Source organism: Lampetra planeri, chromosome 30, assembly GCF_965212315.1.
Source record: "Lampetra planeri chromosome 30, kcLamPlan1.2.h2, whole genome shotgun sequence".
In the NCBI taxonomy this organism is placed as follows: Eukaryota; Metazoa; Chordata; class Hyperoartia; order Petromyzontiformes; family Petromyzontidae; genus Lampetra; species Lampetra planeri.
The window spans coordinates 10,191,037-10,206,778 of NC_136136.1; the positions used below are offsets into that span (position 1 = coordinate 10,191,037).

General features: G+C 48.8%; 1 protein-coding gene across 2 annotated transcripts in view; it reads left to right on the plus strand.

Annotated features, from left to right (window-relative positions):
* The window catches only part of LOC144728960 (equilibrative nucleoside transporter 1-like), a 146,212-nt gene that overhangs the window by 75,270 nt on the left and 55,200 nt on the right, over positions 1-15,742 (plus strand). Inside the window, exon 13 of one of the 2 annotated variants that reach the window (XM_078608748.1) lies at positions 1,118-4,162. The exons of the other annotated variant lie outside the window; for it this stretch is intronic. Coding sequence (XP_078464874.1) covers positions 1,118-1,229 — 112 coding nt within the window. The 3' untranslated portion in view covers positions 1,230-4,162. Of the gene's footprint in view, positions 1-1,117; positions 4,163-15,742 lie in introns of those variants that run through there. 2 annotated transcript variants of the gene reach the window in all.

Consider the following 15,742-nt stretch of genomic DNA (forward strand, 5'->3'; position numbering starts at 1 on the left):
CTGGCCGCAGGAAACCGTGAAGATTATCCCTATGAGGGCTTTCGGGTAAAAACCTGCCGGCCAGGAGACCTCCCCTCGGAGCTCTATGTGGGAAAATGTGTGTGGGGGGCGGTGAGGGGGAAGCGGGGTCAGCCCCGTCGCTTGGTGGTGGCGAGGTCGTAGATGGGGCACCCGCCGAGCGGCTTCGTGACGGCGGCATCACATATGCTAGGTGAGGGAGTTAACACCAAATGCAAAGCAACGGGTTCTCCAGCTTTAAATAATATTAACTGGGCCATTCTTCAGTTGTGTCACGGGAATTGGGAGAATAGGCGCGATTGTGAGGGGGGCGTTGGCCGTACTTTCATTGTGAAATCTTGGGAGGAGTGACTTTCTACAAATAACAGTTATACGTAATGCTGCCAAAACGAACTACATAAACTGGGCTCTTTGAGTTCGACATGAAGAAACATGTTTACATATTTGCGGCTTACGATAAACAGGCCTGTCCTTTGACTTGTCGATGAGCCTTCGATACTTCGCGAGGCCTTGGAGTGCACTTGGCCCGACATGGCGGTGACGTCACGGCGGTGTCGCCGTGACGTCACCGCCACTTAGTGGCGAATGGCGGCGGCTACTGTTGTTGGTTTAATGGTTAATGCTTCACTGCACCACAAACCAAGGAATTCTGCCTTCAAATGCTGTTTGTGCACATGCAACATTTAGCATTTGTGCCTGAAACGAGCCATTCTCAGTTTAGTTTGTTCTCCTATAACGCGGTAATCGTTGCGTTCCTGAAGAACGTCGTGTTATGGAAAAAAATGCGTAGCTCCGTTCACTCGATCGCGTTACATCCAATTCGCATCCGCGTTATAAAAAAAAAATGTGCATCCAATTCGCGTTGTGCAAACAACACGCGGCGTTATAGGATAACGAACTGTACTTGACATTCAGAGTTTGGGGAACAACTACTTGTGCCGAGTGGACAAATAGTAGCTGCTGCGTGCAATGGAATGACCCTACCACCACCCACTTGTGTGCTGTTCCAGCCATATTAAGGGCTCTGTTAACAATTACCCTGACAGTATACTCAGACTAACAAAGGGGTTTGTTGTGTGTATTGTGCGTACGTGTGTAGAAACGTCAATGTCCACCAAGCGGAGACAGCTGGCGTGATCATGATGACATTCATTGCACTGGGCTTGGCGTTGGGAGGTGTCTCTTCTTTCATCATCACTTGGTATTTGTGACCTCAGTCCAAGTGGCCTGCATCGAATTTATTTTTGAGAGATTTGACCAGAATGGTGCACAACCCAACCCATTGGATTGTTTAATTAAGGACCCCAGCACGTCTTCTTGGTTCTTTCGGTAAAGTCACGTAGAAGGGAAGTAATAAAATAATAAAAATAAAACATAATAAAATAATATAACGGTTAGTTTGGACCCAAACTAACTAATATTGTATTTCCGCGTATGCAATAAGTACTTTATAGATAAAAAGACATTGAGGGGATCCGTGGTAGCGAGATGCTAACTACCTCGCCTGATATAAAGGAGTTCGTGGGTTCGATCCCGACCCCTGACACCTGTATATTTGCAGTTTGCGTGTCTTTCTCCCCGTGGTCACGTGGATTTTTTCTCTGGGTCCTCCGGTTTTGCCCTCCATGCATTATTTAGTCATTAATTCACTGGTGGAAGAGGGCCGATCCACACCTCGTCATGGGGGTAGTTTTGCCATTCCAGCGTGGTCAGTGTGGGTCGATACAAAAATTGCCCCGGACCAATGCAGATGTCACTCCCCACTAATATTAGCCATGGCTCATCTGTGTATTGGACATCTTTGAAAAAGAGCTTCATAGCTCATCGGATTCCTCCAGTATATTCTGATTCTGATTGCAATGCACCAACGTCTGGACACATTTCAAATCAACATCACAGGTTCAGAGTATTTGGCTGCTATTAAAAATTGTCGCGCAATGAGCCACTTCGTTGACTTATCATTTGTGATAGCCATGTCGCTTCTGAAAAAAGCAATATAGCTTCAGTGGGGCCTTACCTGGTCAAATAAAACATTGTTTAGTTTAGACGAAAATATTGAAATATGGTCAGGCCTCACCAACAGGAGGTTCTCGCTGGAGACGTTTTCGCCACTTTCCTGGTTGTCCATATTTAGAAACCAGAGTTCCTGGGAAAAAAACCCACGTACAGAGAGGAGGACAAGCCCCTACTTGTTGTGCTGCCTCCGATTTTCCCCTCGTTGGTATCCCACGTTAATCAGAATCAGAACATGCATTTATACTGGAGGAATCCGATGAGCTATAAAGCTCTCTTTCATAGATGTCCGGTAGTTTTCACAGATGTTCGGTAAACATGAGAACCCACATGTAGCAAACACGAGAAGCTGCACTTTTGCTTGCTATTCAGATGAATACTTTCCTCTTATTCACACGTGAATCCCCTTGCTCTCATGACCTACCTAAGGTATAGCCACTGAGTCGGTACAGAAGAAGTTTGCTCTGATCAACCCCGTTAATTTTCTATTTTAAAAAGGGATTGAACATATGTTAATGGTCATATACGATGCTTATAACGTGGACCTTTACATTGGGGTCTCTCCACTTTAACCACAACACAGATGTGAAGCTATTAGCGACTTCCATCAGGATTATTGTGGCCATTATGTACAGTTAATATTACAAGTCAGTTCACTGGCCAATTGTCTTATGGGTGGCTTCAGCCCATTTTTAATATCAAAAAATTTCAAAGCTCCTATCGTGTTCGTGTTGCGACAGTAAGCAGTCCAGATGTGGGAGTGGGGTACACGCAATCTTCTGTGGATAAATCAGCGTATTGGGTGACTTTGATACATTACTAAGAAGGCTGAAGCATTGCAGGCTTGAGACCGCTCGGCAATAGCTGTATTTAAAAATACATTGTATAAACTTTGACTCATTGCTTATTTATTTCCTGCAGAGGTAGGGCACCATAAACACGCATCGGAGTCGAAGCCAACGTGTCTCAGTGCTCACATGAGCATGGGGTGATCACCTCTTTTGGCCACTTGTGAGCCAGCGGTGGATATTCTAAGTTCCTATGGCTGGTGGGGAGGGGTCCCTTAATCGGGACAAATGTCGACTTTCCCACAGATATATATTTTTAATCTTTCCCAATGGGATCATTGGCAGCGTCATTCCTGGATAGGGGATTAAAGTAATGGAATTCGAGTGACCCATGCACCAGTATTTTCCCCACATACGCCCTTTGCAGCGTACACATGACTTCATCCCCCCCTTTATCTGACTGGCCAATTGGTTCCGCAGTAAGAGCGAACGGATTGCGATTGGAAAGGTCGCGAGTTAAAATCCTGGCTGGTGGTTGACTCAGCTCATCATCCCTCAGAGGGAGGTCGATAAATTGAGTAGCACTTTGTGCAGAAGTCAACATTGGTTGTCCTATGTACAGACTCGTCCCGCCCCCTCGTCATAGGAATGTGAACTTTTCACCACTGCCTTAGAGATGTAAATAGGAGATGAGCACTGTCTCAATGTTCACTTGAGCGGGAAACTCACTCAGGACTTCTGGGATGTTCAAAAACATTAAGGACTATCTATAACAGGGCCATGGCTGAGCTTTATCACAAGTGTAGGGGTGTTACGGGAGGGCGAACAAACACACAAGGGGTGGTTATGCCCGCACGCGGAAGGATGCTTACATCCACGTCCGCATCGGTTAGCCCTGGGGGGCTGTAACGGCGCTGTGATCCCCCACGGCCCCAACCCTCGGGGGGGGAATTGCTATAAGGCGGTGAGCCGGTGGGCTCGGGGTTCAGTATTCAGCTTAACCAGTGAAGAGTGAAGACCGGCTAGATAGGTCCTGGGACTCCCCTGGATCGCTGTCCTTCTAAGGACCGACCAGGGCAAGCTAGTGGCGTGGCCCCGAGAGCCCAGAGCCGATGCTCTTGTAAGAGCCGGTCTGGTGGCTAAGGGTGCCGTGATCCTAGCTTGGCCAGAGCTGGATCAGCTAGCCTCCCCTAGCTCTCGAGTGGAGGACCTGGGAGTAGACTAGCCGGGCTAGAGTTAGTGGGGTCTCCCTGTTAGACGGGTGAAGGGGCCGTTACCCCTTCAAGTGTTGTATACATTGGCCTGTGCTGAGTGTAAAGTTATAATAAATAAGTGTGCTCCGTCTACGTCTCATTGAACCTACTACACAAGCATGAAGAACCGCTCTTTTCAATTATCCTTCGAATGTTCAAAGTTGTTTTCGTGCTGGCCGATACGAATTAACATAATTAATGCTGTGACCATCGACTTTGGTTTATGATAGAAGACGGTTGACGAAGTTGCATTACCTATTATACTGGTAGGAACCTCCTGGTTACACCAGCCCACAGGGGATTATTGTGTCCGTCCGTCGTGCAGGGAGGGGCTGGGTGGGGAGGGTGGGGAGGGGCTGGGTGGGGAGGGTGGGGCTGGGTGGGGGGTGGGAGGGGTGGGGCTGGGTGGGGAGGGGCTGGTCACCCCGTGGTGCCGTTATAAAACTCAACGTTTTACTTACTCACGCCGGCTTGTGCCCACCCTCACAGTCGGGTATATTTGCGGAATACACCACGCCGCCGTTGACCCTGGCCATTGACCGAGCAACCCAACGTTCCTACCAGCTCCCTCCGCAGGAATGTGTTAATCACCCAGAAATGTTCCAGAAATGTCTGTCCGTCCCGTGCGTGACGTCACTCTACATGAGGCCCACCCCCCCGCGTGACGTCACTCCACATGAGGCCCACCCCCCGCGTGACGTCACTCCACATGAGGCCCCCTCATTAATATTCATGCATGGGTGGATTTTTACACTAACGCAGGTCGAGCTGAATAAAATAATTGATTAAAGCCGCTTCAAATATGACGTTTCTTTACAGAAAGTGACAGTAAAAACTACATCTACGCAGCACAGCGCTACATCTGTGCATGACGTCACTGCAAAAGAGGTCCCCCTTCATTAATATTTATGCCCGCGTGGAAATTTACACCAACGCACAAGAAGGTGGCGCACTCCACATGCTGCACCCCTCCCCTCATTAATATTCATGAGCAGGTGACGTCCTCCAAATGGGCACCCCCCCACACCTCATTAATAATTATTAGCGGGTGACGTCACTCAATATGGAGTACTCCCCCCCCCCTCACTAATAATCATGCGAAAGTGACGTCACTCTACATCTAACAGCCCCCCTCATTAATAATCAAAGCAGGTTACGTCCTCCAAAAAGACACCCCCCCCGCCAATTATTATTACCTACTATAATGTGCCAATAATGTCTGTGTGCAATACTCGTGACGTCACTCCATGTCGACCAGCCCCCCTCATTAATTATCATGAACAGGTTATGTCCTGGACGTCGTCCTCCGATCTTACATTAACATGCTAATCTCTCACATTAACATAGCCACCTCCGCACCGTCTTGGACGTTGTCCGCTAATCTCACATTAACATGCTTATCTCTCACATTAACATCACTAGCCATGCCCACTTTGTTTATAACCCTTGGGCTACACCCATTATAAACCTTTAAAACAGTCTGCCTCTGCAGCTTTACTCTTTTTTCCTCCTGTTGACGATCGCTTGTGTTGTGATCGAAACGTCGTAGTTTTTTGTTATTTTCTTTCAACCTATCTACGTGACTTTACCGAAAGACCCAAAGAATATGTTAGGTCCTCCACATGGACCCTCCCCTCGGACCTCCCCCCCCCTCATTAATATTCATGAGCAGGTGACGTTCCTCCACATCGAACAGCCCCCCTCATTAATATTCATTGACTGGTGACGTCCTCCAAATGGACACCCCACCATTAATATTAATTAGCGGGTGACGTCACTCCACATGGGGGGCCGAGGCGCCTCCTCCCTCCTCCTCAGCGTCAACTTATAACCCTCACTACAAAGGCAGAACCCTCACGTCACGTCACGCGATCTCCGTGACGCTGTTGAGACATCAAAGCAAAAAGGACGTCATGATGAACAAGGGATTATAACCTTAAAATGAAATAGGTCTTCATCTTCTTGGTTCTTTCGGTAAAGTCACGTAGAATGGAAACAATAAAATAATACAAATACAACATAAAATAATTCTCACGACGTTTCGGCCACAACGCATGCAGCCGTCCTCAGGTGAAGACCAGGTCTGTCAGGGAGACAGCGTCTGAATGAAACACCACCATGCTTGGAGCGTCTATTTAAGCTGGGTTGGAAGGGGGGAAGGGCGCCTTGACAAATTAATTTGCATATCAATAGGAATTTTAGCATATTTATGGGAAATGCAGGTATGTGATTAGTACTACTTGTGAAATGCGTAGGAGGTGGGCGGGGGGTTTTCAAAGTCATATTATGCCCGTGCATTATGCAGGATTAGCAGCATCAAAGGGAGGGGATAGGGGTAGTATTAATAAAGGGAAGGAATGTTAATAGTATGTAGCTGCAGTAACTAAACAACCACGTAAAAAACTAAAGTATGAACTACATAGTATCATCAGTATACTAAATATACTCTCCAATAAGCTGAGCTATTAACAGTAAGTAATACATTACAATTCTATGTCGCAAAAAATATAATATGCTTCCAGCTAAACTTTTTTCCTTACATCACACGGGTCTACCCCGTACTATATGCTGCCATAGACAAACCCAACATTAAATGATATTACTATACAACACCCTATAACTTAGAATAATACATAGTGTAATATTACAGTGTAATATCGCGACGGAGAGGCGGCCGTGCATTGCCATCTGGAGGCGCCGCGTGGTGTGCAGCCTGCTGCTGAGCTGCTGTTTTGCGGGGAGGAGCCGCAAGGAGAGGACGCCGACGCTGCTGCTGCCGGGACGGGAGCACTCCCGTCCTGGCTCGTGTGCGAGACACCGGAGCAGGCGCGGGAGGACGCCGCGCTCACCGTCCGAGTTTGCGAGGCGTCTCAAGTCACCACCCTGCCGTCCTCTGCTCGCAGCAGCCCCGGGCGAGTCGTTACGATATGCACCCGGCCTTAACACACACCTCACCCATCTAGCGTGTGCCGGGGGGCGATTGTTGTCATGTCTCGAGCATGCGGAGCGCGGTTCGGGCTGTGTGTGTGTGTTTTGGATGGACGCGCTATTTGCTTGTTTGCTCGGTGTCAAATAGTGTGTGTGCGTTGCGGCATGGAGATGTTATCTTGAGGGCGAAGTTAATTATTAATTCGATTGCGTCGTGTATCCCGCGCTGTACCATCCCGTGGGTTGCCGTGTGCGACGTGGTTAATTGATAAAACATTTTTTTGTTGTTTCTGCAAGGTGCCGTGTGCGACGTGGTTAATTGAATTTTTTTTTGTTGCTGCAAGGTGCGACAGAGTAAATGGTGTGTCTGCCTGCAGCTCTGCTTGCGATTGTGCATTATTTACGCTTGTAATCGCGATATGCTGCCTGCATGTACTGTATAGACTGAATGTATACGGATACAGAGTGCGGTGCATTGTTTTACCATTGGGTTCGGGATTGTTATTAGTAGTGCGTACCTGTTCGGAAATTGTTAAATTCGGGGGGGACCCAAAAATGTTGGTTGTATGGGTGATCATGCACACTAGATTGCGTGTGTGTTCAAAGCAAATTGCGAGTGTTGAAAGATGGGGTCGTAAATTGCCGCCAAGTGGCGTCGCTCTTTCTGTTGATTGCATGCGGACAGGGGTTGCATTGCGAGTTGGTGTGTGTGAGCATTGTGTCTTCGTCAACCATGGGTAAAAATTCCCCCGATATGACTGCTGTGTGCAGCGAGCTGCGGCTGTGCGTCCTATCGTTGGGGGTTGTTATAACGTGACGTGGGATGTGTGTTGTGACCCCCAGCAAAGGGCAGCTGGGGTGCAAGCACGGGGAAAACTGGCGACATGGTCGCACGTTGGGCCGCCATTTTTGAGCGCGCGCGAAAAATCGCGGGGATGCGCATGGCGCAGGGGGCCGCCATTTTGAGCGCGCGCGGGAAATTGCGGGGATGCGCATGGCGCAGGGGGCCGCCATTTTGAGCGTGCGCGGAAAATCGCGGGGATGCGCGTGGCGCAGGGGGCCGCCATTTTGAGTGCGCAGGAAAAACTTCGGTGGGGCACTTCGCGCGGGCCGCCACCATTTTGAGTATACACGTCGAGCCGCGGGGATGTGGTTATGGATATCATCCCTTGACTCTCGTGTTGCGCTCTAACTTGTGTGCGTGCATTGCGTGTTGTGCGCAATGCTGGCGTGTTGGCGCCCATCGGGGTAACAGGAGCGTAGTGGCACGTGGCTGACTAAAGAGGGGCGTGTCATTGCACCAGCATTTTGGGACAGAGATGCTTGCTGGGTTTTATTCTGGGGCAAATATTTCACCAGTATACGCCTGCCATTGTTGGGTGGGTGATGCTCGAGTTGTGGTCACATCGGCCTATGGCCGATGGCTGACCTGACAGCCCGGAGGCGAGACACTCCGTGGTTTGTCTCAAACTAATGGGCCGTGTGCTCATATGGCTCGGGGAGTCGTGGTTCAGTTGTGCGGTGGCAGACTGAACCTGGTGTGCCGGGGGCTTACGGGATTCAGGAGTAGAGGTTCCGTTACGTGGCAGCGAACGGGGTGACTTGGCTAGCATAGGGCGGGGATTCCCCTTGCGGGTCCTCCAGCGGGAAGGGCCGCGGACTTGTTCCGCTCTGGGTTAGGACGTTATTGAATGTATAAGGGAATATTGCCCCGTGGGGGGGGGGGGGGGGGGGGGGGTCGATGGGGTCTGGCCTTGCCAAGGGATGAACCTTCCATTGTCTGTAAAGCGTCAGACTATAAGATGCTGGGGTGTGTCCATTGGTGATGGGATAGTATGGGATGGAGCGTGGCTGAGTTGTTGCGATGTGCCATTGTCTCGTCCCCGAAATTGCACTGGCCGAGTGTATGGCCAGTGGACGTTGCTGTGGTTGGACGACCACGGTGAGGGTGAGGGTGAGTTAAATGTTACCGCTGGGGAGCGTGGCTCTCTCCACGCGAGGGTGTGCGGCTGGGGGCTTTGTTGAGAGTGATAGTAGGTACATGCTGTGTACGTGAGATGTCTGTGCTGGTCCTCAAGGGAGGACTGCTGGTGGGCAAGAGCAGGAAAACATTTTTTTTTTGTCACGTGTAAATAATATTTTTGTTAAAATGTAAATACTGGGGCATCCATCGCGTCTATTTTGGGTATTTATTGGGGTTTTCTTTACGCGGGCCGGATTTCGATCATCTCCACTACCCTGGGGCCGGGTGGCTGTCGTGTACGACATGCGGATGTGCGTTTTGTTGTGTTGTGCCTCAGGGGTTGGCTTCTCCTTCTCGTCACAGATCTTCGGCACCTGCCACACTGGGTGTTGCCGGTTGTGCTAACCGGATGTGGACTTGAAGGGGGAGTGGAGCGTCTGTTCGTCACTCCTGCTCTACCAGTTGCTCTCTGAAGTTGGACTTGAGCCAGGCGGATGGACCAGCAACACGGACACGCTCTAAGATACCGCATTCCTGGTTTATGCGCGTCGGCCATTCTTGGGTGTCAGTTGCCGTTGTTGTGCATTGTTCCATTCTTAATTCTTGTTGCTTGTTGCGCGGAGGACGGGCCGGTGTTCTGTACCGGATCCTGATCCCTCCCCTTTCGTTACTTGTGTTGTTGTTATAATCTCTGTTGTGTCTGGGGTGATTCCTGATGGTTATGTTGTCGCTCGCATTATTTTGTCCTGTTTCAGCCGAGGACGGCTGGATCTTTCATCAGGGGTGGGGGGGGGGGGTAGTGTAATGCGAGCGTAAATGGGAAGGCCGGATGTGACGATCCGAGAGGGAGGAGTCAGGGTCACGTGGGAGAGAGGTTATAGTAGGGAGCCCGGAAGAGAATGGGGCCAGTCGATGGAGTGAAGAGGCGAGACCACGTTGGGTGGCCGCCGCGCCATCAGCCACGTGGCTGATAGGGCTTGGCACACCGCCAGCTAGCGGTGTGCGGAGCGAGAGCGGAGTGTGCGGGGCACACAGAGCTAGCGGAGTGGCTAGCGGAACCGTGCGGAGTGCACGGGGCTAGCAGAGTGGCTAGCGGAGCCGTGCGGGGTGCACGGGGCTAGCAGAGTGGCTAGCGGAGCCGTGCGGAGTGCACGGGGCTAGCGGAGTGGCTAGCGGAGCGTGCGGAGTGCACGGGGCTAGCGGAGTGGCTAGCGGAGCGTGCGGAGTGCACGGGCAGCAGAGTGGCTGCAGAGTGTGCGGGGGCACACGGAGCAGCGGGGTGGCTGCGGAGTGCGCGGGGCGCGTGAGAGACGACGCTTGTCCGAGGAGGAAGCCAGCAGGGTGCGGAGGAGAAGAACATAAATAAAGGACCAACGGAGAGCGACATCGTGTGAAGGAGTCCTTTATTACATGTTTACAGTTTCATATAAAATGTTGGAAAAATTTAGTAATTCATGTGTATATCGCTCAACAATATTACTATCATGGGGGTATGATTTGGCCTAGAGGGGTATAATTTGGCCTAGGCCATAATATACCCGGGTATAATCTAGCCTAGGCCGTTTTAACCCCGGGTATACTACGGCCTGGGGGTATACTACGGCCTGTTACACCGGGGTTGAATAGCCCAGCTCTCTGTTCACGCCCCGCTTATAACTGCCGTGGCGTAGCTGACTCCGCCCCCCTTCTCGATCCTTCGGGAAGGTCCGGGCCCCCAACCATGTGACCCCCAAGCTCCCCCCTGGGGCCCCTAGCCCCCCTTTGTCCGGTCACGTGTCCTGTTGGGTTCACGCAGAGTGTCACGGCCTGACATGACCTCCGTGGCATCCGCCTACAGCACCCATACCGAGCCAACACAGTAGTGACGTCATATGTCCCGACGCTCGTACAGTCTCGACACAGTAGTGACTTCGTATGTCACCAAACACGCATTAATGCAATGAATATCACGCCGCGGTCTGCTTTTCGCTTACAAGTTTAAGATTGATTGCAAAACAACCGTCCTTGGACGGGCAAAAGGCTAGTATAATATATGGATTTAAATAGCTAATACTTTGTGTCATTGTTTGATACCTAAGAGTGCGAGGGAGAAAAAAAATCTCCAATGTGAAAAGATCAGACCCCAAAGGGTTGTCGCGTTTCACCCTCCCTGGGTAAAACGAACCACACACCCTATAAGACGATGGTACATTCCACGTCCAGTGTGTAAGACGTCGCACCTGCGTGTTCCCCGCGCGTGCAGGTGCGAACCATTAATGAGACATTTGTATTGGACCGTGCCATGTTTTGAAGGGTCGGGGGGGGGGGGCTTTGTGTATTTTGGGTCGGGAGGTTCACATTTTACATGATGATTGCCTTCACATAGTTGAGAATATACACACATATATATATATATAATTTTTTATATGTTCATTTAAACGAGTTGTTCGTCAAAATAAAATTAGCTGGGAGCAGCCCCAGAGCTTGCTGTTACGTTTGTTAATAACTTACAGGGGTGGAAATGGGGGCAGAAGGACCCGAACGCCATCGTGGGAGTGGAAATATTGAACCCGATGGCGTTGTTCTGGAAGGAACCAGGAACAAGTGTGATGAAAAATAAGAATAGGTTTTATTTACCCTTTCTCTGGCAACAAAACAAGAGGTGTTAAGATGTTCAAACACCAAAATAGATACCTTTTGCAAGGCATCAAGATATCACTACTCGACTCGAGCTGTAAGTGTTATGATGCTTTCATTATCTTTGTACTGTTCGTGGTTTGGCGTTCTCTGGTCTAACACTCGTGATACAAGGTCATAAAGAAGGCTGCTGTCTCTGGTGTAGACCAATCAGTTTCAAGGACAATGCATCATATTAACAGATCATGTTTATTTGCATGTTCACCACAAGTACGTGTGGTTCATGCAAACTTAATTCCTTGGTGTTTTAACATCTTAACACGTCTTGTTTTATTGCCAGAAAGGGTAAACCCTATTCTTATTTTTCATAATTTTGATACTGGAAAAAATGTCCCACAGATAGGCACAAGTGTAGCGGTGGGTAATATATAGAACTGCTGGGTGTAGAATCCGCAAGGGCAAACCATCATCACGTGAAATTCGGTCATACTCGCAGCGGCTTTGGGCGAGCCATCGAACAAAAACGGTCACCGCATCGCGCGCTTTCAGATGCGCTTCTGCGGCCGTTTGGGACGCTCTTCTTTCCGATATTAGGAATCCACTGGAGTTACGCACCTTTAAATCATCTATATTGAAAACTCATTTCTTTCGACCCGCTGTTCATGTTTCGTTCATTGTCCTTCCCTTGAACCTCCGATTATCACGGTTGGCTACATACGATGCGAAAGAAGTTCACCATACATGGGAGGAAACATACACACAATTGTCTAAAAGGTCTGGCGGGGGGCTTTATGAGTTCCCCCAGTAATCTCTTCCCATTTCCAGCCTTGATGAACTGTCTTCAATATTGCTCTTCAGATGTGGAAAACGAAAGGAAGCTTGCAATGCGACTGCGGAGACCCTTGCCAAACTACAAAGCACACTTCGCACCGCTGCGAACTTCCGAAGTTCTGAGGCACAGCAGCAGCGATTCCAACTCCGGTAATTCACGGATTATTGGCGGTTTGTGACTCCTCTCGTGATCCGCGACACTGTCCATCGATCCAGAAATCTGCAACGTAATCCATGGTGCACTGTGTTGGAGAGGCCTCTCCTGTAATGGGTGACGCGGTGTGCCGCGGATTACGCGAGGAACAAAGCCACTCCGAGAAGGGATCAAGAAATCTGCATTTTCTTTGCGGATTATTTCGTGCAATCGAAGACAAACCTCTCCGGATCCGCCATATGGACCCCCACACCCAACATATGACCGCGGATTATTGGAGCTCCTGCTATCGACATTTGAATAATTTGCTATGCACGATGCCATGCGCATGGAACAAAAACAAGTATTCTAAATAAATATAACTACCATCTCAATCAAGCAACGGGACAGCACTAATCTCTCAAACTGTATTAATTTACACTATGAGATCTCTTTTACCAGTGGCAAAATATAGTAGTAGGTTTTTACCCTTTTAAACTGGTACAAAACTGACACCTTTATTCAAGGCATCATGTTTGCAATAACCACAACACAAGTAGTCATAAAAGCAAACAAAAAGAAGCTACTCTGATAATGATAATAATATGCACTGTCCTTGAAGTTGATTGGTCCACACCCGAGACGGCTTTCTTTAGAGCCTAGTCCCCATTGGTGTTGGACCAGATGACACCAGAAGGCGTACAACTCAAACACTGTGCAATATCAGAGTATTGAGAGCTCGGGGTAAGCATTTACACTATGAGATCTCTTTTACCAGTGGCAAAATATAGTAGTAGGTTTTAACCCTTTTAAACTGGTACAAAACTGACACCTTTATTCAAGGCATCATGTTTGCAATAACCACAACACAAGTAGTCAAAAAAGCAAACAAAAAGAAGCAACTCTGATAATGATGCAACCGCAACAAACAAAATATGAACAGAGAACATCTTAAAGCGACGATGCGCAACAGAAACATCCTGGATAAACCAGCAAATCTTCAAAAAAAAAACCGGAACCCCGGTATTTGAGCTGTGCCGGCTCAAGCGATCTGACCTTCGAGCCGACGCAATTTAGAGGCCGGCGGTTGTGAATAAATTCCACTTTGAATGATGATCTGTACAGACGAGCGGGAAAAGCCGTATCTTGCGATGGAAGCGAGTGTCGCTGGATTTGGTGAGGAGCAGCGACGGGAGGGGGGGGGGGAAGCGGTAAGCAGCAGCAGCAGCCGGCGCCACGTGTGAAAGCGCGGAGGGACATCGTGGCTCGAGCGAGCGGGGCGATGGCCAAAACAGAGGGCGTCGTGGGAGCCAGCATCGGGTTCGTTGAGTGGAACGGGGAAGGGGGGGGGGTATATTTTTTGTATTGTATTAATATATTCTAGATTTGAAGCTTTCGTGACTGCAAGGAATCATCTTCTTAGGTTCTTTCGGTAAAGTCACGTAGAAAGTAAAATAAAATATTTTACTTTCTACGTGACTTTACCGAAAGAACCTAAGAAGATGTATTAATATACTTTTTGATTTAGATTATTATGCAGAAATGACCTTAATAATGGAACAGGTGTGCGCGTTTGGAGGTGCTTGCGTGTGCAAGCGCGCGCGTGCCGTTTGTAGTGGAAATGCGGCCACGGCTCTCCTCCGGTGCCTCTGTAACGGGTCCCGGAGACACTTGTAGAGGTAACTTCTTTATTACAATCCAACACTCCAACACTCCAACTCTCCAACAGTCCAACTCTCCAACAGTTACCGCCTAGGTACACAGCCTAGGTACACAGCCTAGATACTTATTCTTAGGTTTTTTCGGTAAAGTCACGTAGGTAAAACATTAAAATTAATAAAAGTAAAATAAAATAAAAATCACGACGTTTCGGAGGCAACACAAGCTTCCGTCTTCAGGTGGACCCGTCACAGCCACGACAGCTGTATCAAGTAAATGAGAGATTGCAGGAGCTACCACTCCGTTTATAAAGTGATGGGTATTACCTTGTTATCTTCGCATCTCTTGAGGAAGGCCAGCGTCTCGAGAAGCTGTGACTTCTTGTCTCGTTGTCTGTTAAAAACTCTAACAGATAGGTGGAATTCCTCCCCGTAGAGGGCATTAATTCTAGATTTGAAGCTTTCGTGACTGCAAGGATTCATATTCTTAGGTTTTTTCGGTACCTAAGAATATGACCTAAGAATATTAATCCTTGCAGTCACGAAAGCTTCAAATCTAGAATTAATGCCCTCTACGAAGAGGAATTCCACCTATCTGTTAGAGTTTTTAACAGACGACGAGACAAGAAGTCACAGCTTCTCGAGACGCTGGCCTTCCTCAAGAGATGCCGAGATAACAAGGTAATACCCATCGCTTTATAAACGGAGTGGTAGCTCCTGCAATCTCTCATTTACTTGATACAGCTGTCGTAGCTGTGACGGTTCCACCTGAAGACGGAAGCTTGTGTTGCCTCCGAAGCGTCGTGATTTTTATTTTATTTTACTTTTATTAATTTTAATGTTTTACCTACGTGACTTTACCGAAAAAACCAAAGAATATGAATCCTTGCAGTCACGAAAGCTTCAAATCTAGAATTAATGCCCTCTACGGGGAGGAATTCCACCTATCTGTTATAGTTTTTAACAGACAACGAGACAAGAAGTCACAGCTTCTCGAGACGCTGGCCTTCCTCAAGAGATGCCGAGATAACAAGGTAATACCCATCGCTTTATAAACGGAGTGGTAGCTCCTGCAATCTCTCATTTACTTGATACAGCTGTCGTGGCTGTGACGGGTCCACTTGAAGACGGAAGCTTGTGTTGCCTTCGAAACGTCGTGATTTTTATTTTATTTTACTTTTATTAATTTCAATGTTTTACCTACGTGACTTTACCGAAAAAACCTAAGAATATGAATCCTTGCAGTCACGAAAGCTTCAAATCTAGCCTAGATACTCTACTCTGGCTACGCTCTGGAACTCGCCCTCACAAGGTCGTAGAGTCGGGAGTTCCAGAGTCCCACCACTGGCTCTCAAAACATCCCAGGGTCCTGAGATGGCTGGTCTTGGGTCTTGGGTCTTGAGCTACAACTGGCCCTGATCGTCCAGGGAGCTCCCCTTTTATGCCTAGTCCCCAACGAGGGGTGGGGCCGTGTGCGCCCCCAGATATCCCACAGAGCACACACAGCCCCCCCCCGTTGGTGGCACCAAGCGGCTTAAGCG